Source organism: Pipistrellus kuhlii, unplaced genomic scaffold (genome assembly GCF_014108245.1).
Source record: "Pipistrellus kuhlii isolate mPipKuh1 unplaced genomic scaffold, mPipKuh1.p scaffold_m20_p_13, whole genome shotgun sequence".
Lineage (NCBI taxonomy): Eukaryota > Metazoa > Chordata > Mammalia > Chiroptera > Vespertilionidae > Pipistrellus > Pipistrellus kuhlii.
In genome coordinates this window covers 2700951-2721084 of record NW_023425438.1, presented here as the reverse complement: position 1 = coordinate 2721084, position 20134 = coordinate 2700951, and the positions used below count along the sequence as shown (strand labels likewise).

At 35.1% G+C, this 20134-nt stretch overlaps 1 protein-coding gene across 2 annotated transcripts in view; it reads left to right on the top strand.

The window, feature by feature from the left end:
- The window catches only part of SMC6 (structural maintenance of chromosomes 6), a 52521-nt gene that overhangs the window by 24741 nt on the left and 7646 nt on the right, over nucleotides 1–20134 (top strand). For both annotated transcript variants that reach the window (XM_036434649.2, XM_045580481.1), the window contains 14 exons: nucleotides 654–800; nucleotides 1083–1171; nucleotides 1349–1513; nucleotides 1914–2092; nucleotides 2535–2739; nucleotides 6447–6561; nucleotides 7730–7890; nucleotides 9266–9401; nucleotides 10271–10351; nucleotides 11643–11813; nucleotides 16039–16176; nucleotides 17170–17315; nucleotides 19221–19346; nucleotides 20028–20133. In XM_036434649.2, the coding sequence (XP_036290542.1) occupies nucleotides 654–800; nucleotides 1083–1171; nucleotides 1349–1513; nucleotides 1914–2092; nucleotides 2535–2739; nucleotides 6447–6561; nucleotides 7730–7890; nucleotides 9266–9401; nucleotides 10271–10351; nucleotides 11643–11813; nucleotides 16039–16176; nucleotides 17170–17315; nucleotides 19221–19346; nucleotides 20028–20133 (1965 nt within the window). The remainder of the gene's footprint in view (nucleotides 1–653; nucleotides 801–1082; nucleotides 1172–1348; nucleotides 1514–1913; nucleotides 2093–2534; nucleotides 2740–6446; nucleotides 6562–7729; nucleotides 7891–9265; nucleotides 9402–10270; nucleotides 10352–11642; nucleotides 11814–16038; nucleotides 16177–17169; nucleotides 17316–19220; nucleotides 19347–20027; nucleotide 20134) is intronic.

Below are 20134 nucleotides of genomic sequence, written 5' to 3'. Positions count from 1 at the left end.
TGGCCAGATCTTGCTGCCAGGAAGGTTAAGCTGTAAGCTGATCACTGTGGAATTCAAGACCCTTGTACTTCGTCATCTCATCTTCCTCCACTACCTTCTCAGTTTAATCTCCAGAAATATTTCTAACTCCTAAATGGTTATCAATCCCTTTCCACATGCTTCTCCCTCACCCTCTAACATCTTTCCTCAGCTTTTCTCCTGGTACATTTTTGTTAAATTTTTCTAGCCTCAGCTCAAATGCTACTCCTGCTTTGAAGACATGCCTATTTTTTCCTGGCAAAGCTATGGGTTTCTTCTGTTGCTTCCACAATTATAAATAGGCATACCTGACTTCAGCATTAATCTATTCAAGCTGTTGAGTAATATGCATGCCTATTTCTCTTCTGAATTGTATCTATCTTTCTTTAATTGTGTTACTTGAAGACAGTTGTTACAGCATCTTTGTATACCCAGAATATAACATATTTGCTGGAAATATGGAATTAGAATTTAATTATATTTTAGTATTTTATAATTATATTTGCTTGCCTGATATCTGGAGTTTAATCAGTGAAATTAAAGTTATTATTGGGGTGTGAACTATGTATAATTTTTAACATTTCTATTTATTGAGGAAAAATAAAACATATGCCAACAATGTTATTTTTTTAAAGGTCAGACTTAATGAAGCAGAAAACAAATACAAAGATATTCAAGATAAACTGGAAAAGATTAGTGAAGAGACAAATGCACGAGCACCAGAATGCATGGCATTGAAAGCAGATGTCACTGCTAAGAAAAGAGCCTATCATGAAGCCGAAGTGAGAAAAATTGTCCAATCTGGGATATTAAAAACTGTCAGATATATGTCAAATATGTCAAATATAAAGACTCTTCATTTGTTTTTACAAATAGAGGTTTTGTAATTGTGTTGAAATCTGTGTTGCTTTAAGACTTTAAAATATGTTTTCATTTGTTCATTTTTATTTTAAATATATATTTCTGCTTATATTCAGCCACTAATTTGAAGACTTGGTAAAGTGGACTTGAATGGGATATTTATTTGTTTTTATTTTACTGAAGTGTGTTTAATTTTTCGTTAGATTGTATATAGCCGTTCCCTGGATGAGTATAGAGCATTAAAGAAAGATGATGAGCAGCTTTGCAAAAGAATTGAAGAACTAAAAAAAAGGTAAAGTAGCTACTTTGTGATTTTTATGGTTCTTTCATTTTGTAATAAAGTAGTCTAGGTGAAATGGAGTTCTGTATTTTCTGTATTATTGTCAAAGGGTTTTATCACATTGCTTTATGTTTTTTTAATGTTAGGTTTTTCATTTAACATTTTCCACTTTGGATTATTTACTGTTAGTGCCGATCAGTCTTTGGAACCTGAGCGGTTGGAAAGGCAAAAAAAAATAACTTGGTTAAAAGACAGAGTAAAGGCCTTACAGGATCAAGAAATTTCTGTCAATCAAGAGATGGAGCAGTTTCAGCAAGCCATAGAAAAGGACAAAGAAGAACATACTAGAATTAGGTAAGTTTCAACATGCTTACAATTATTTTTTTCAATTACTTGAAAATCACATAGTGTTGCTCTTCATACAAAGTAAGAAAACATGGGGGGTTTTGTTCTACATAATTAGGGACTTTTTAAAATCATTTTTTGAGACTTTTCTTATACTCTTAGAGTTGAATACCTTCTGGGATTTCTAGTCCCCATTGTTGCATTTAAAAAAAAAATTTTTTTTATTTTTTAGGATTTATGTCTTTTTTTCTCCCGCTGCACAAGTATTTTTAAATAAAGACATCTGTCTGCTTTTAGATTTTAGGGTAGCGGGGTCTGTCATTGGTATGCAGGTGTTAGGGGGAACGGGTGAATATATCTATGTAATTGTGTCACATGTCTGCTCTGTTCTTCCACCTTTATATTTTAGGAGAGAAGAATTAGATGTGAAGCAAACACTGAGCTATAATCAGAGGCAACTGAAAGACCTGAAAGATAGCAAAACTGATCGACTGAAACGATTTGGCCCTCATGTTCCAGCTCTTCTGGAAGCAATAGATGATGCTTATAGACGTGGGCACTTTACCTATAAACCTGTAGGCCCCTTAGGTATTTGTCACCATTTAGTTAGGATATAATAAACATTAGAAATAAGGTTTTATTTTCAGGAGTGGGTCTATTGAAACTAATTTTAAAACTATTATATTATCAAGGAGCTATATAGTTATGTGTGAATTTTAATTGTACACATTTTAAGAAATAGTGATGAGTCATAGTAAAGTTTATAACTTTGCTTTTGTATCTTTAAAGCATAAAATAGTCAAAAGAAAGAGAACTTAGGAACATAATTAAATCTGATTTTTTCCCCCTGAATGAATAAACTAACTTTAATGTGGCATTTCCCATTCAGTTAAAGTAATATTTGTAATATCATTTAAGCTGCTTTCTATGAGAATATTTTAACATCATATGAACTATTTTAGAAAGATAGTTACACTAATACTTAAAAACAAGTATTTATGGGCCTTTTATGATTTTGTCTCACTTTTAGGAGCTTGCATTCATCTTCGGGATCCTGAGCTTGCTTTGGCTATTGAATCTTGCTTAAAGGGACTTCTGCAAGCTTATTGCTGCCATAACCATTCTGATGAACGAGTCCTTCAAGCACTGATGAGAAAGTTTTATTTACCGGGCACCTCACGGCCACAGATAATAGTTTCTGAGTTTCGGAATGACATGTATGATGTACGACACAGGTAAGACATCGGTAATTAAATACTGCTTCTGGTTTTGCTTAATCATGTGCAAGGTCACAAAGAATTAAAACATTTTTATGTTAACCATGTCTGTACTATTGATATGTCAGATTGCATCGGGCCACTTAGGTAGATAAACAAGAGAGATACTCTCTGCCTTGAGGTCTGTTGTGGGAATCAGTACAGTGAATTAGATGTAGTGTGGCATAGGAATTATGCTGATAAGGGAAATGGCGCCAGAACTTAGGTGCTCATTGTTCATTGTGCTTCAGAGATTTCTTCATGAGCTGTGATTGTTTTCCTTAACGACCCTAGTAAATCTCTCAAGGCAAAATACCTAAACTGTACTCTTGACTAGCTGCTGGCTGCCCACTGTATTTCTAAGTATATACATATTCCCTAACTTATTCTTTGTCAGCTTTGATAAAATTGGGTTACAAGGTATAGTTGCAGTTGAGATAAGGGAGTAACTAAATGTTAGGAGGTAGGTTAGTGAAGAAATCAGAGGAGAGAGGGAAATGATTGGTCTTCTAACTGATAAGTTTGTTAATTGCCTTCTAGGCAAATGGGAATTTTATGTGCAAATTGCATGGAGGCATGACATCATAAATTACTTTGCAAAAATAGCATTTGCATTATAGATAGTAAGGAACAGAGTAAAAGAGATATTTAGGACAAAATCAATGATACGTGTTACTTCAGTATAAGAGAAAGAAGAATTAAGGATGATGATTTTTGCATGGAGTGACTACCTAACAAACGTGCCAACAATTGTTTTGGGAAAAATATAAGAAAAAAGTGAATTTGTCAAAAGTGGTAAAGTCCTCTATTAGAATTATTGATTTGGGGGCTTTCATACTAGAAACTAGAGGCCCGGTGCACTGATTCATGCACCAGTGGGGTCCCTCGGCCTCACCTGCAGGATCAGGCCGAAACCAGCTTTCTGACATCCCCCCGAGGAGTCCCAGATTGCAAGAGGGCACAAGCCAGGCTGAGGGACCCCACCAGTGCAGGGAGGGACTGCAGGAGGGCTCCAGGGCGTGTCTGACCCATCTCTCCCAGTCCCAATTGGCTGGACCCCAGCAGCAAGCTAACCTACCTGACAGAGTGTCTGCCCAGGTGGTCAGTGTGCATCATAGCGACTGGTCGAACTGTTGGACACTTAGCATATTCGGCTTTTATTATATAGGATAACGATTGGGAATTAAAAGTGTTTTCTTTGTCTACATGGGAATGTCACTTTCTGTTGATTTCTAGTTTGATCCCTGGTTTCTTAAACCCCATAAAGGCGAAATTTCAATTGTACAATCAGACAACACTGCTACGGTAAAAATGACCCCTGACAGGTTAATTGCACCTGAAGGGGAATATAGGCATTTAAATTTAATTTGTGTAAAAGCCAGTCTCCTGATTTCTACCCTACAACCTGCTCTTCCTAGAATCTTCTCCATCTTCATTTTTTTCAGTTGCTTAAGTAGGTTTTCAGTTGTCCCTATGGAAAATAATGCAATATTTAATAACTAATAGTGCAAGAATAAACTGTTTCACATACAACTGTAAGCCTGCTTTTGCCCTACCCTGTACATAAAAGATACTGTCTTTGTGTTAGAATTCTGGGACTAAGGAAGCACTAAGACTACCATGACCATTTCCCCCTTAGATATTCATTGCTTCTGCGCCTTCTATTCTTGGTGTCTCCGTTCTTCAGTGCTGTTAATAGCGTAGATGTTTAAAATTTTAGTTGAAAGAGTGAATGTCTCTTCAGGGAGCCCAAATTATAATTCCTAAGAATATAATTTCTCTCATGTTTCCTCTGTGTTCATAATAATATTTATTTCAATTTTTCTTGTCTTGATATGAATATTGTTTCACTTTTTTAATTAATTGACTTTTATATTTATAAATGTAAGATTTAAGAAAGGTGTAATTATTGTAACAGGCAGTAGGGCATAATGTTTAAAAATCTGGCTCTACAAATGTTGGATCACTGTCTTGTACACCTGAGACTAATATCATATGCCAGCTCTACTTTATCGGGTCTAGTAATAATTAATGTCGTTTTAAAACATTCGTTTAAAATCTTGCTTGGTGTTTACTTGTATTGACATAACCTTCAAACACGTGGTATCTACAGAACGTGTGAAGTGCAATTAACAAGTTTTGCTTGAAAAAGTTTGTGTTTGGTTTGGTTTTTGTTGTAAAACTAGGGCTAAGAAGATGGCGGATGAAGAGCATATTCGGCACTGCATGCTTTATGAGTTCCAATTAGGAAGAAAAGCAAGTGAGGCTGCAAAAAACATCTGTAGTGCTCTTGGTCAAGATGCAGTTAGCGCCAGAAAATGCCAGCGTTGGTTTGAGAAATTTCGCGAGGGAAATTTTTCGTTAGATGACAAGAGTGATCGAGGCCGTGTGTCCAATTTTGATCAAGAAGCTCTTCAAGCTCTTTTGGTGCAAAATCCTCAAATTACCCAAGAAGAGCTTGCGACAACTTTAAATTGTTCACAAAAAACAATTTCCAATCAATTGCGTGCACTTGGCAAAGTCCAAAAGTTTGGAAAATGGGTTCCTCATGAGTTGACCAACAACAACCGTAATCAAAGAGTCACAATTTGCAGTTCGCTCCTCTCTCGTCAAAACCGTTTGCCGTTTTTAGAGCAAATTGTTACCGGAGATGAAGAATGGGTGCTGTATGTTAATTTGAAAAGGCGGCCTCAATGGTTGGACAAAAATGAGGCTCCGCAGCCCACGCCAAAACCTGGCTTGCATGCGAAAAAAGTGATGTTGTGTGTTTGGTGGAATTTTAAAGGAATTCTTCATTATGAACTTTTACCATCTACCCAAACCATTACAAGTGCAGTGTATAGTGCCCAATTGGAAAGGTTAGCCCAAGCTTTAAGAGAAAAAGAACCCGCGCTGATTAATCGGAAGGGCGTAATTCTTCACCACGATAACGCACGACCGCATACTGCAAGAATCACTGCTGAAAAACTGCGCCAGTTGGAATGGGAAGTTCTCCCTCAACCTGCATATTCTCCTGATATTGCCCCTTCCGATTACCATTTGTTTCGTTCTTTGCAAAACTTTCTTCTTGGAAAAAAATTTAATAATGAAGAATGCCTCAAAAATGCATTGACCGAATTTTTTGCATCAAAATCACAAGAATTTTACAACAGAGGGATTAAAATGCTTCCTGAGCGTTGGGCACAAGTAGTAGAAAACAACGGCAACTATATTGTTGATTAAATTTTGTTGTATTGTTCAAATAAATTCGATTTAAAAAGTATTAGAAAACGACATTAATTATTACTAGACCTAATATTTTAAAAAAGAAAAGGAAGAATCTGAGCTCTAGAGTTGAGCTGCCTAGTTTGAAGCCTCACCCAAGCATTTAACAAGCTCCATGACATTGAGGGACTTATTAAAATCTGAAGCTTTCTCCTCTGGAAAGAAAACAGGAGAAAATAAAATTATCTATCTCATTGTTGCTATAGGATTAGATGAGCATACAATATGCTTATAACAGTGCCTATCACATATAAATGTTTGCTGAGTAAATAAAATAAATCTAATCAGATGTTTTCAAATGTTACCAGATATTTTTCATTATCTTATAATTACCTATCATCTACTCACCCGTTAATAATGTGTATAGGGATGTTTACATATAACTGAAGTTGGATGCTAATCCTTATGTATTTGTCTCTCAGAGCTGCCTATCACCCGGAGTTCCCAACGGTGCTGACAGCTTTGGAAATAAATAACGCAGTCGTTGCAAACAGCCTGATTGACATGAGAGGAATAGAAACAGTGCTGCTAATCAAAGTAAGACCGGATGCATGCTGCGTGTATGCTATTTTAAACACTTCAGAACTGTAGTAGGTTATATAAATCCTGTCCCCTCCTACATCATGGAGCTATGGATGGTTCATCACTGTGCATGCACCTCCTGGGAAAATCTATAGAAGAAGATGGAGCTGGTGGTTTGTTTTTTGTCCCATGGAACATTATAACTTTCAGCTATTCTTTGTAAAGCAATTTCACAAATGTATATATTTTTTGATGCATGATGGTATAAATTTTTTTGTTTATGCTTTCTTGATTGCCTGCCAAATTCATTTTTTACTTGCCCTTACAGATACATCTGTTATTATCATTCTACTTTTTAAACAAATACTTGAATTGATATTTTATGGATCTCTTTTCTTAAAAACTTGAGTGCTTTATAATCAATATGTATTCTTTATCTGCATTTTTATGTACTTGTTTGATTTGATCACCATATTGTGTTTTACCTTTTGGAATAAATTTGCTGGGAAGAAATAAGGAATTTTAAAACAATTATGTAATCAAGACAAACACCATAATCTGTTTTTCTTATTAATGGAAATGAGAAGTAATGGAATTAGTAATCCAAGTGTATGTGCATTGCAAGTGTTGTAATTTTTGTGGGCTTAGCGCCATCATATTTTAGAAGGATATGGGAAATAAGACAGTGACATCCTATTGTAAAGGTATGTGCCTGGAGAGGTTAAGCCTCATTCCCCTTTTTACTTCATCTAGGGCTTAAATATTTCAAGGTTGTTGTCGTTTACCAGAATTTGCTATTCAGATGCATCATTTCTAGGGTGTAAAAGTCACTTAGAAAAAATAAGATTTGTATGAACTGGTAAAAGTAAATTTTTCATGTGAAGGGTTACTTAAAAATTTTAATTTTAAATGGATAACGATATTAGAATTTAAAAATAGAATGTATTAGTTTGTCATAAAGCATTATTTGCTGTGCTGATTTGAAGACTTAATAGTTTTAATTCTTTGAATCTTTAAGGGTTTTTTTTAATTCTTGTGTTTAACTTTATGGAATTATTTACTTGAATGTTTAAATAAAAAATATTTGAATCTTAAAACGATGTCAGTTAACATTTTGAAATTGTGTGCATCAGAAATGCTTTGGCACAATTTAAAAAATGTATTCCTCTTCTGTTGTGTTTAGAGTAATTCTGTAGCTCGTGCAGTGATGCAGTCCCAAAAGCCACCCAAGAATTGCAGGGAAGCTTTTACTGCTGATGGCGATCAAGTATTTGCAGGACGTTACTATTCATCTGAATATACAAGACCTAAGTTCCTAAGCAGAGATCTAGATTCTGAAATAAGGTTGGTATCCATGTGGCTTGGCATATGATTTCTCCTGCTTCCTTTGGGGTTCATATTTTATTAGGTAGCACACATTTTTTTCTCCAACTAAAAAATAATTAAACACTAAGGATAAACAAACACTATATGAAAATACAGGACAGATTTGTCCTACCCTGAAAAAGGTAAGTTGTAAAATTTAGCCATTTTGTTTATGTAAATTACGTTAATTTTAAAAATTTATTCTAAATATTCAGAAAAATGTTTAGTAACAATATTGTTGGTTTAATTTTGGTTTAGGCTCTTAGTTTCAAAGTTTATTTACTTGGTAAATTTTTATTAGCAAAATTACTATTGGTTAATAAATCTATAGATTTATATATGATAGATTTCTTATTAAATACAGAGGAGCCATTTTAAATTTTTGTATCTGGCCCCATTTTTACCAGAAATGCCACAATTATTCTTCTTTCCTCATTTTTATCATTCATTTATCATTTATTCAGCTGACTTTTCTTTTTAATTTTGAGAATTCTAATAAGATAGCACATTTACAATATTTATCATATTTAAGTTGCTGTGTTATTTTACATATCAGTACAAAAGAAAAAAGCTGCTAATAGAACCATGGACTGAAAGATTATTTCAGATATGTGGAAATGTGGGAAATATGCCTCTTACTGAAATACGGCACACACTCTCTCGGGGAAGTTTTTCGTAACTTTGTGCACAGGTGGTTCATTTCCACCAGGCTCTCAACTCCGGGAGACAGGTGCTGTGGTGAGGCAGGAAAAGATCATTTCTGAAGATAGTGAATGGCAGCCAGATCTTTATGGTTTGGGCATCTGCTTGCTTTATTCTCCACCCTTTCCATTGTCCTCCTTCCATTCACTGTAACTCCTCACACGTTCACAGCAATTGTAGCACTTACTCACCAAGAGTGTTGAGCTGTCAGTTTTATCTTTTCACCCCTCCATGCCTTTGTGTGGTTCTTCCCATCCTCTCCTCTAGGTGGTCCCACTGTTTAAAACTTTACAGAAGACAATTACCAGGTCTCCCTGAGTCTGATTTTCCACGGTACTATGGACATATTGTTTCCTGTTCATATTTTAATGTTATGGTTTATTTCCTGACTCTTTTTTGTTTGAGTTATCCATGTCTTAATTCTGTTTCTGCCTCTACCTATCGCTATGCACAATGTCCACCACACAGAAATCATATCATAAATGCCTATTATTAAAGTAAGTAAAATTTGACTCCAGTTTAGATATTTTTTTGAAATCATTAGGATTTTTTGCAAATAAGCTATTAAAAATTAGCTTTTCTTTGTAAAGATCTAAAGTATTTGTAATATTCAGAAATAGTTTTAAATTATTTTTTATCCTCCTCTATCAAGTGAATTGGAAAATGAAGTTGAAAATAAGAAGGCCCAGATATTAAATTTTCAGCAACATTTGTCTGCCCTTGAAAAGGATATTAAACGCAATGAAGAATTTCTTAAAAGGTACCAATTACGATATAAAGAATTAAAGGTAAAAAAATATATACATCATTTTGTTTTCTCATCTTGTCACTTTTAAGCTATTTTTAAAATGTATTTAATTAAGGAGTAGTTCTCAAACTTTTTGGCCTCAAGCCCCTTTACAGTCTTAAAAGAGCTTTTTATATATGTGAGTTTTACCTATCAATATTTACATTTTTAAAAATTAAAACAAAATTTATCAGTATTTATTAGTTCATGTAAAAATTACAAACTCATTGTTTGTTAACATAACATTTTTAAGAAAAATAACTTTTCCAAAAACCAAAGCTATTTACTGAGAAGATTGACATTTTTATATTTTTGTAGTAAATTTGTATTTCTAGCTTAATAAAACTCAGCTGAATTATCAGGTCACTTTCTGCAATCAATCTGTTGCAATAAGTACACGTCACCAAGTCATAAGCCTCCTGAGCATTGTGAGAAAATGATAGTAAAAATGGTGAATAATGTCTTACTGCTTTTATGAGAATAGTTTTGACCTCATGAACCCTTGCAAGAGTTTCAGAGGCATCCAAGCAGCCCTTGAACTACTCTGAGGACCACTGGATTAGAATGATGTTGCCACAACATGAGTCTGGATATTTCAGAATATTTTCTCTATGAATTCAACATTATCATCATTCAAAATGCAAAGATGGAGTACTTACATTTTTTTGTTTGTTTTGGGAATGGGTTACCAGTGAGGGTAATATGGCAGACTTGGTTCTGTAACTTACTTTGGTTTATTTAATACTAATATATCTCTTATATTAAATACAGAATCTTTCTGTAACAGAGTAGAACATCATGGATTAATATAACCTTTATTGTTATTTTTAATTTATTTTTATATTACTAAATTCGAATACTTTCTTTCAGATGAAAATAAGAAAAAGTATTTCTGAAATTCAGGAACTTGAGAATATAGAAGAACATCAGTCTGTAGATATTGCAACCTTGGTAAGAGTCTTTTCCTCAAAGTTATAAAGGTCAAAACTATCATTTAGTTTAACAGTATTTATTCAGCTTTTTAAAAAAAATCCTACTTGAAGCTGCTTTTTATGATTGTCTCCATTTACAGATAAGATAGAAACTACCTCATGTGTAACCTTCAAGTTTCTTATTATTTTGTCTTTATAAGTTGCATGAATAATAATTGATTTTGTCATCTACTGCATGCAAGAAACTTTATTAAAGTTTAATTGTGCTCTTATAATCAAACAGTAGCATTTTAAACCATGCTGCCTAGCATAGTATTTTTCTGAGTTAATCAGTACCAACATTAATGAATACCTTTTAGTCAGTTACCTTGGTCTCTCTTTGCATTGTTTCTTTTCCCCAAGTTAATAGTTTTCATTTGAATTGACCACATATTTATTATTCTATATTTTTTCAGGCAGGTGTTTATGATATTCAGCTTAGCTCCTCTGATTTACAGCAAACAATGTATTAGATAGCTTGCAGAATCTTTTTAAAAGGAAGAAGTATTACTTAGTGTTTGTCCTGTATGTCATATTAACTGCTGAGGGATTCAGCAGGTGGAGTTCTACTCGAATGAGAGTTTGTCTTCATTTTTTATTAGTAATCTTATTTCCCACATTTTATTTTTCTGCTTTAATTCCTTTAATTGATAGATTATTTCTTTTTTTTTATATGTATTTTTTTTGATTTCAGAGAGGAAGGGAGAGGGAGAGAAACATCAGTGATGAGAGAGAATCATTGATTGGCCGCCTTCTGCACTCCCCCTATTGGGCATCTCACCTGCAATCCCAGGCCTGTGCCCTTGACCAGAGTCACACCAGAACCCTTCAGTCCATGGGCCAGTGCGCTATCCACTGGACAAATGACTGGAGCGATAGACTAAGTTTCTTGAAGATATGTAGTGTGTTTTGTTTATTTTTGTGTACTCAGCATCTAAGACGTTGTCTGGCACTAGGTAGATATTTATATGTACTATATTGTGAAGGAAAAATAAGTGGGTAGAATAAAAGTTAATCCTCTTGATTATGACCTCAAGCACAATATAGTTTTAACTTGTGTCCTAAATAGTATCTCTTACTATTTTGAACCTGTTTTCTTCTTCCTAATTGGCCTTTGAGAGTGTGAAAATGCCCTAATAGTCTTTGAGTTTGTCTTTTATCTGATTTGCCTATAGCCAGTAGTGTCTTCTCTCTTAGAACTGTTTGTACTACTTTTCTATCTGATAACAAAGTGTTTTTATTAACTCTAAATGCTCTGTAAATATAATCAGGAAGATGAAGCTCAAGAAAATAAAGTAAAAATGAAAATGGTTGAGAAAAGTATGGAACAACAAAAAGAAAATATGGAATATCTTAAAAGTCTGAAAGTAGAAGCAGAAAACAAGTATGATGCAATTAAACTGAAAGTTAACCAGCTATCAGAGCTAGCAGATCCACTAAAGGTATGTTTTATTGTTCTATGGTATATGCATCTTAGGTTTTAACTTTATATCTACTGTGTACTCAATAGATACTGTCCTAATATAACTTATGTTTAAATGTTTATGTAGCCACATAAAAATAGGATGTAAACCAAATTTTCATCCTTAGATCAATTAGAATACAATGCTTCTGCTCACGCTTTTTGAGAATAAATTGGCAAGTTTCTGTTTGTCCCAGAAGATTATAGTTCCCCGCCCTCTTTATTTTCTGACTTGAAGCTAGAGCCAGGGACATCTTGTCTGTCTGCACCGTTTCTGTGCCTGCCTGTTCTGTTGTCCCAGTTTCCTTCAATAACTCGGGCCACCTTGAAATAAAGTGCTACTCCGTTCCTGTTTATTGGCATGTCCCGTATGTTCCAGCTTGAATTCAACTGGTTTTTTTTTTAAACACATGCTTTTTAAAACCAAATTTAGGAAAACAAAGTTATTCAACAGTTAAATCGTATAAGTTTTTCCAAGTTGTTTATTGGCTTAGTTACTAATATTTTATTGTTATCATTTTTATGAATAGCTCAGTTATTTTCAGGACTTTTATTTATAAGACACTGAGAAGAATGAATAGTATATTTTCAGAGGAGTCGGGTATTTGAGATATCACTCTAACATATCCTTTTCTTTTTTTCAGGAAAATTAATTGCCCTCTGTGTATTAAAATGTGTTTAGATGTTTTAAAGTTTAAACGAATTTGCATGCATAAAATTTTTATTGTAATTTTGTTTATTGAAAATTTTTTAAAAATTTGTTAAAGAGTTGAGAGAATATTAGAGGAATTTAGAGGTTTTGCTGCATAGAAATAGCTTCCCCCCTATTTGTGGTAGGTCACTGGAGCTGAGATTCCTGTCTGCTATTATCACCTTAGATGGATCAATTGAGGTGGGCAAAAGTGGATTGAGGATGGAAAGAGACTTCGCTTGGAGCGATAGGTACACGATACAGCGTGCAGGTGTATTTTATTGGGTTGTACACTTGAAACCTGTATGGTTTTGTGAATTAATGTCACCCTATAAATTCAACAGAAAATAAATTATGACTGAGAAAACGAAAAGGAGAAAATAGGAAAATAAACTAACTGATTAAGAAGAATATATAGTTTAAATATTAAATTGTAAAGTTGTGAGGAAGGAAAAAGTACTAAAGGTAAACAGAAATACGAATAAGAGAGTAGTTGCCACAGAAAATAAGAATTAGGAAGATAAAGCCTAAGACAAAAAAAGATAAAGAACTTCATTTTTAAAAGGAGAAAAATAATAAAATAAATATGAAAATAATCAAGAATAGACAAGGTAGAATTCAGAGAAATTCAGGAAATTCAGAGAAATTCAAGGTAGAGCAGTAAAATTACAACAAAAATAAGGTTAAAATATTTTTTTTAACGGGTGAAGGATTGAACAGAGTGACAAAATCAAAATGATGAAATTGGTAAAACAATACAGGGAAAGAAAGCACCTAAATTATTTATCCCGGAAGACTTAACATTACAAACAAGAAATGATGAAGAGTAAGCTGTGTTCTGTTCTTTTAGGGACCTCTAAGCTAAAGCAACTCCTGGAATTAATAAATAAGTCCAAGAGCAGAAAAATATGGGCAGAAGGCAGTAAGAATTCTTGGTCTTAGCTCTTTGCCTTGGCTGCAAATAACTGAAAGCTAGGAGGTGAGTCCTTCAGTTAACCTGCATGCAAACAGCTAGTAGCCAAGAGGTTTTCCTTCACAGAGTCACACCACATAGCCGTCAGTAACAGGCTGACCAAGACGATTTGACTAACAAAATAATTCCTGGGAAGCTGCAGTCACTTGTTAAACATGAGCAGCTTCTAGACATAATGCTTGCTGTTAGGACGTTTGTTCATTTTGTGACAGGGGTGGTGAGGCGTAGAATACTCTGTTTAAAACATGCAATCATGAAAATCTTGGCAGAGGGAATACTTTCCTCACAAAATTTCATATTTTATAGTTTTTTAAAACCTCATCATGAATGTAGGTTTATATGAAACAAGAAGCAATCTTTGCAATGGTGCTGAATAAAATTCGTTGTTTAGGCATCCAAGACAATAAAGCTTTTCAATGATTCTGGCCTTTCTAGCATCTCAGCCTATTTTCTAAAGGTGGAAACTCTACAGCAAGCATGTCAAACTCAAAGGTTAACACAGGCCAAAGAAATGAGGTGTGTGGCCTGAGGGCCATGAGTTTGACATGCTTACTCTACAAGTTTAAGGGCTGCATCAAAGTTTCATTTTAGACCTATCCCCTCCTAGGCTTCACCCCCAAACCAGGATGAATGTCATCAATTTGCTTTTATTATATCTAGTTCTTCATTTCACCATCAAATTAAATGAAATACTCCCCTGCTTTCCTTTTAGTTTTAAATCCCATAGTAGCCAGGACCTATATTCATTAAATACACAAGGACAAATCAGACAGCCATGGTAAACGTTGAGAAAAGGGTATTAACATTTTGTAGTACTTTTCCTATTATTTTACGCTTTAGGTCTGTCCCTTTCTCAGGTTGCTAGGAGGGAAGATTAACCAGCACAGATGTGTCCTTGTATGTTTTATCCCTTCTGTTCCCTAACACTGAATTGATTCCCTAAAGCAAACAGGGCCTATTTATTTTGACAGCTTCTACCAAAAATGATTAGAAAACCCTGCTCTGTTTTTAGAAGACAAGCATTGTTTCATACACTATTTCATGCCATTCCTCATTGTAATCTCTCCTGCTACACACATTGCACCCAGTTTCTTTTACGCTGTTTGACATAAAAGATCAGTTTTCTTCATCCTTCATGTAACAATGATTTTTAATAGAACTTTTATAAAAGCTATATGTTATCAAATGTCTATCATGGTGATATTTTTATTGATATGAACATGATGCAATAAATTGTATTCTTAGGTTAGAAAATAGCCCAATTCCTCCATTATGTGAGGTAAATATTTTCCGTGTTTAGGTACCTCTTCCTTTTGGGGATGCCTCCATATGTTGTCCTGTGTGATGCTGTTATTGCTGTTCTGGTTTGTGTCTGTTTCTTTTTCTCTTCATAACTAATTCTTGAGACTGAACATGATAATCACAGTGTCAATGAGCAATGCTAGGCTCAAAAAACAAACGAATAAATTAACTAAAATATAACACGGTGGTTCTTAAATCAGGAGCCTTTTTAAAACAGTGTTATAGAGATACCAGTGACATGCATCAGATACACTTATAAGTGTATGATTTCATAAATTTTGACATGTATATGCCTGTATAACCTCACAATCAGAAAAAAGAAAAATCCTTCATGCTCAGAATTTCCTCATGCCCCTTTATAATCTGTCCCTCCCTATGCCCTGTTCCTCATCCCCAGACAGCCATCAGTCTGCTTTCTACACTATATAGTCTGCACATTTTCTAGAATTACAAGTAATGGAATCACACATTATATACTCTTGCTTTTTTGTGACCTGACCTTTTCCAGAACCTAACACACTGTCTAGCATATAATGTGTACACTGTTTATAGTTCGAAAGAAAAAGTGAGTGAATGGAATACAAGTTGCTCCTTTTGATTATGGTAATCAGTAATTCACTTCTTCTTATTGCCAAGTAGCATCCCATTGTGTTTGATATACCACGATTTGTTTCATTTACTGATTGATGGACATGGGTTTTCAGGTTGGGGCTATTACAAATAAAGCTGCTCTAAGCGAACGTTTGTATGTCAAACCAAAAGAACAAGCCCTCTGAGATTCTAAACTTATTTTGGTGCTTCTTAAGTCAAGAGCTATTTAAAAGATTGAGATTCGGGATATTCCAGACCTAAAAGAACATATCCAGGGGTGGAGTCTAGAAGTCTATATATTTTGTAAAAACATCCAAATCAGTGGTAATGTAAATCATTGTTTGAGAAGCCACCGTATGAATGTCTTGATGCATATATCATCCAAGCCTTCCACCAGGTTTTGTGGCTGTTTGCCAAAATAAAGATGAAAGTACCATATATGTGGAGACTTCGTGTAAGAGTTTGAATATAATAATGTGACTCCTCATTTCTATTCAGACACATCCTGTGTGAACCCTAACACTTGTGTCTTTAAGCAACATAGTCCTGTCCACTTTATGGAGTTGTCAGTTAGTTTTATAGCTATGCTGGTAATTTTTTTAAAAAACAATACTTGCTTTAGAAATCATTTTGGCTTTCTTCAAACAGGATGAATTAAACCTTGCTGATTCTGAAGTAGATACCCAAAAACGAGGGAAGCGGCATTATGAAGAAAAGCAGAAAGAACACTTGAATACTTTAAATAAAAAGAAACGAGAACTGGATACGAAAGAGAAAGAACTAGAGGTTATCTATCATTTTTTGTTTTATGTTTTTGTTTACAACCTTAGTCCTAATTCCTAAAGTGCGTTTCCCTTAATATCCTGTTTTCAAACATACACAAGTTGTCCGATGAATATCTGTTTCCTACAAAGAACAGCTGTTTTGGTGAATCAAGAGAGAAGGAGGCTTAGGGACTCTGACTGTGGGTCTTAAATAGACCAGTACGAAGAGGACTTGAGGCAGGAGCGACAGTCCGGCGTCTGAGAGGGGCTGGCCCTCCCTCCAAGCTAATCCTGCTCCTTCCAGGCCTAGAGAGCAGCTTTGTGTCAGGATAGCCCTCCCCGCCTCTGAGTGGTTGGAGCTGAGCTGGGCCGGGCCGGGCCAGGCTGCGGTTCTGCTCCTTCTCACTGGGCACCGTGATGGCAGCTGTGAGCAGCAGCCCTGATCTGGAGATGAACTGAAAGCAACCTGGGTCTACCTAGAAGAGATGGATCTCAACTCTGCCTTCATGTATCTTGGAAAAGGACTGAAACTCTAGTCCATTGCATTGCTTATTCAAGGCTTACACCCCATGTTGTAAATATAAAACAAGTACTGTGGTGAAAGTGCTTAACATGAGGGTCTTTTTGTTTGCACTTCAATACTATTTGGTGCTCAGAGTCCATCCTGAAATGCACAGAAAGCTGTCTGACCTCAGTGCCCTGCATGCCGGCTTTTCCTAACTGCTACTCGAAATTTGTTTCCTTAGGAACTTACGGAGGTCTTACAAATTATTAAAGGTGTGCACAGTAGTGTAATTTTGTCTTGAAGATTTATAGTGGCTGTGCTATATTCTCAATATAAAGCTTAGAGAAATAATACTGATACCAAATGCATTTAGAATACATTTTGAATGCATTTGGTATCATTTTATAAACATAAGTTTAGAATTTTACTTTGCCTGTTTTGGCATTAGTAATACAATGAATTGTTATCTCAAAGAAGAGTTTTAAAGACATTAAACATCTCTTGTCTTAGGAGAAAATGTCACAAGCAAGACAAATCTGCCCAGAGCGGATAGAAGTGAAAAAGTCCGCATCAATTCTAGATAAAGAAATTAATAGATTAAGACAAAAGATCCAGGCAGAACATGCAAATCATGGAGATCGAGAGGAAATAATGAGGTAAGCTTTTCTACTTGGTTATGTTATCTATATAATCAACACAAAAAAATGTTTAAATATAAATCTTAAATTTGGATCAAATATTGCACCACATATAATTTATAGCTAAACTAGTCTTTCATATGTGTATGTTAATAATGAACTAACTTTGCCTTGGTTGGGTTGCTCAATAGATTGGAGCATCGTCCCACACACCAAAAAAGGTTCTGGGTCAATTTTGCTCTCACATCAATGTTTTTCTCTCTCTCTCTCTCTCTCTCTCTCTCTCTCTCTCTCTCTCTCTCTCTCTCTCTCTCTCTCTCTCTCTCTCTCTCTCTCTCTCTCTCTCTTAATAAAAAATAATATCTATTTCTTCTTCTGAATTATTACAAAACTCATTACAGAATATTTGCATATAAATGTTATATTTCTAACTATAAGGTTCATGTAGACACAAAATTGTTCAGCTTCACAAGTAATCAAAGAAATGCAAATCAGAATAATTAGAAGCCATTTTCACATACACGAAGATGGAAAAAACTTCATGTCAGTTAGATCTCAGTTAAATGGGTATTTTATGCTAGATAAAAATGGAAGCTCCAGTGTAGTTAGAGCACAGGTTCTGTCTGAAGCAAAAGTACCTCAGTTCGAATTAATATTCTGTTATCTTCTTCCATGGCTGCAGCAAATTATCCAGTGTCTCTGAACCTTAATTTTCTCATCTGTAAAACAGATAGAATTATAGTATTTCCCTTACAGGGTTCTTGTGAAGATTAAATGAGACCATTCATAATAGACAGAATATATAGGATGCATGGTATGTGAGATATTAGTGTCTCTGAAATATATTAAGGCAGTTTATGTCAAATGCCCTCAAAATTTTTGTTGTTATAATCCAAAATGAGAAAAATAATTTTTGCTTGGATATGTTTATTGCAGTATTAGTTATAACAGTGAAAAATTAGAGCCATGTACAACTATAGGGTGATGATTAAATTGTAGTAGAAAATTGTAACTATGCACTTTTGAAGAACTTTCTCTATTTAAAAAAAGGCTGGAGACGGGAGCCATCTCAATTCTATTTTCAAAAGCATTGGAAAACAAAAATAGTCAAGTTTTCTTTAAAATAGATAATACGTCAGTGTTTAAAAAATAGAGATAGAAAGACAAAAAACTTTATGTTCTCTTTTTACTTTTATCTTATTAAATGTGCTCTCAGTGTTTCTGTATGCAAATGTAAGGTAATGTGACTGCTTTTTATCCTTTCAGATACAACATATAGCACAGTGTATAAGCTCCTTTGCAGATTGCTTTCTTTGATTTAATGATATACAGTGTTTTGGATATTTTTTCATTGTTTTAGGGCAGTGGTTCTCAACCTTTCTGATGCCGCTACCCTTTAATACAGCTCCTCATTCTGTGGCGACCCCCAACCATAAAATTATTTTCGTTGCTACTTCATCACTGTAATTTTGCTACTGTTAATGAATCGTAATATGAATCTGTGTTTTCCGGCGGTCTTTGGCTCTCCTCAGGACTAAAGGGCTCGTGACCCACAGGTTGAGAACCGCTCGCAGGGTCGCCCACAGTGGTGTCTGTTACTGAGGGAAGTACTTATTGCCTTCCAGTGTGATCCCTTCCCATTTAGAAGGTGTATATTCTCTAAGGTCTGCCACTCTGGGCCCCACTTTCCTCTGCCTTCTCTAGGGCTGGGCTTGGTTCCTGCCCAGCCTGCTAACCTCTCTCCCGGCCAGGGCAGCACCTGCTCCGCTGGGAGTAGATGGTTACAGCTGTGAAACCCGCTGCTGCTGGGTCCTCAGCACGCCCTGTACTCCCTGCTCTTCCCCAGGAACTGTATGTGAGATTTTACTTTTTTATGTTTCTTTGAATGGCCTTTATTTACTTAATATTTTGTTCATAAAATAGGCAGTACCAAGAGGCAAAAGAAACCTATCTTGATCTGGATACTAAAGTAAAGACTTTAAAAAGGTTTATTAAATTATTGGAAGAAATAATGCACCATAGATTCAAAACATACCAACAATTTAGAAGGTAAGTGCATTAAAAAAAAATTACCACATATGCATTTTTTATTTTTCTTTGTTTTCACTTATCCCTTAGAAATTAAATTAGAGAACTTTACATGATTCAGTTAGCGAAGACCTGCCAGTCTTACCTTGTCAGCTGTTGCTCACATCCTGTAATTTAATCAGAGAATTATGGATTTGAGTGGGCCTTTATAACAGCTGTCCAACTTTTCCACTCCATCAGCTACCCATCCTTTCCCAGCTCATTCGCAGGTGGCTGGTCACTGCTGCTCAGAGAGTCCTTTGGAGGGTAGCTCTGGGCCTGAGGCAGACTCTTTCACTCCTGGACGTCGCATGTTGTTAGGGAATGCATTTTTGATGGGACCTACTGAGGCAATATTCGGTTGATTTACCCTGATAACAAGAATGGTAGCTTGATGGATGCAGAATTTCTGCTTTGTTACAGCTACTGCAATACCTGAAACACAGTAGGAACTTGGTAGTTTTGTGGATTAATACAGGATTAGGGAAACTGGATATTATTAATGTACCCAGAAATGTACAGCCTCACATAGATAAATTGACTCCAACGAAAGTCACATGCAACAGATAAAGCAGAGAACTGTTTATTATATGCTGGTTAAAGATCATGCTGAATACACTCTGTATTTTTATATTCTTAATGTGTCCAATTTTTTATTTCAAGGTGTTTGACTTTACGATGCAAATTATACTTTGACAACTTACTATCTCAGAGGGCCTATTGTGGAAAAATGAATTTTGACCACAAGAATGAAACTCTTTCTATATCAG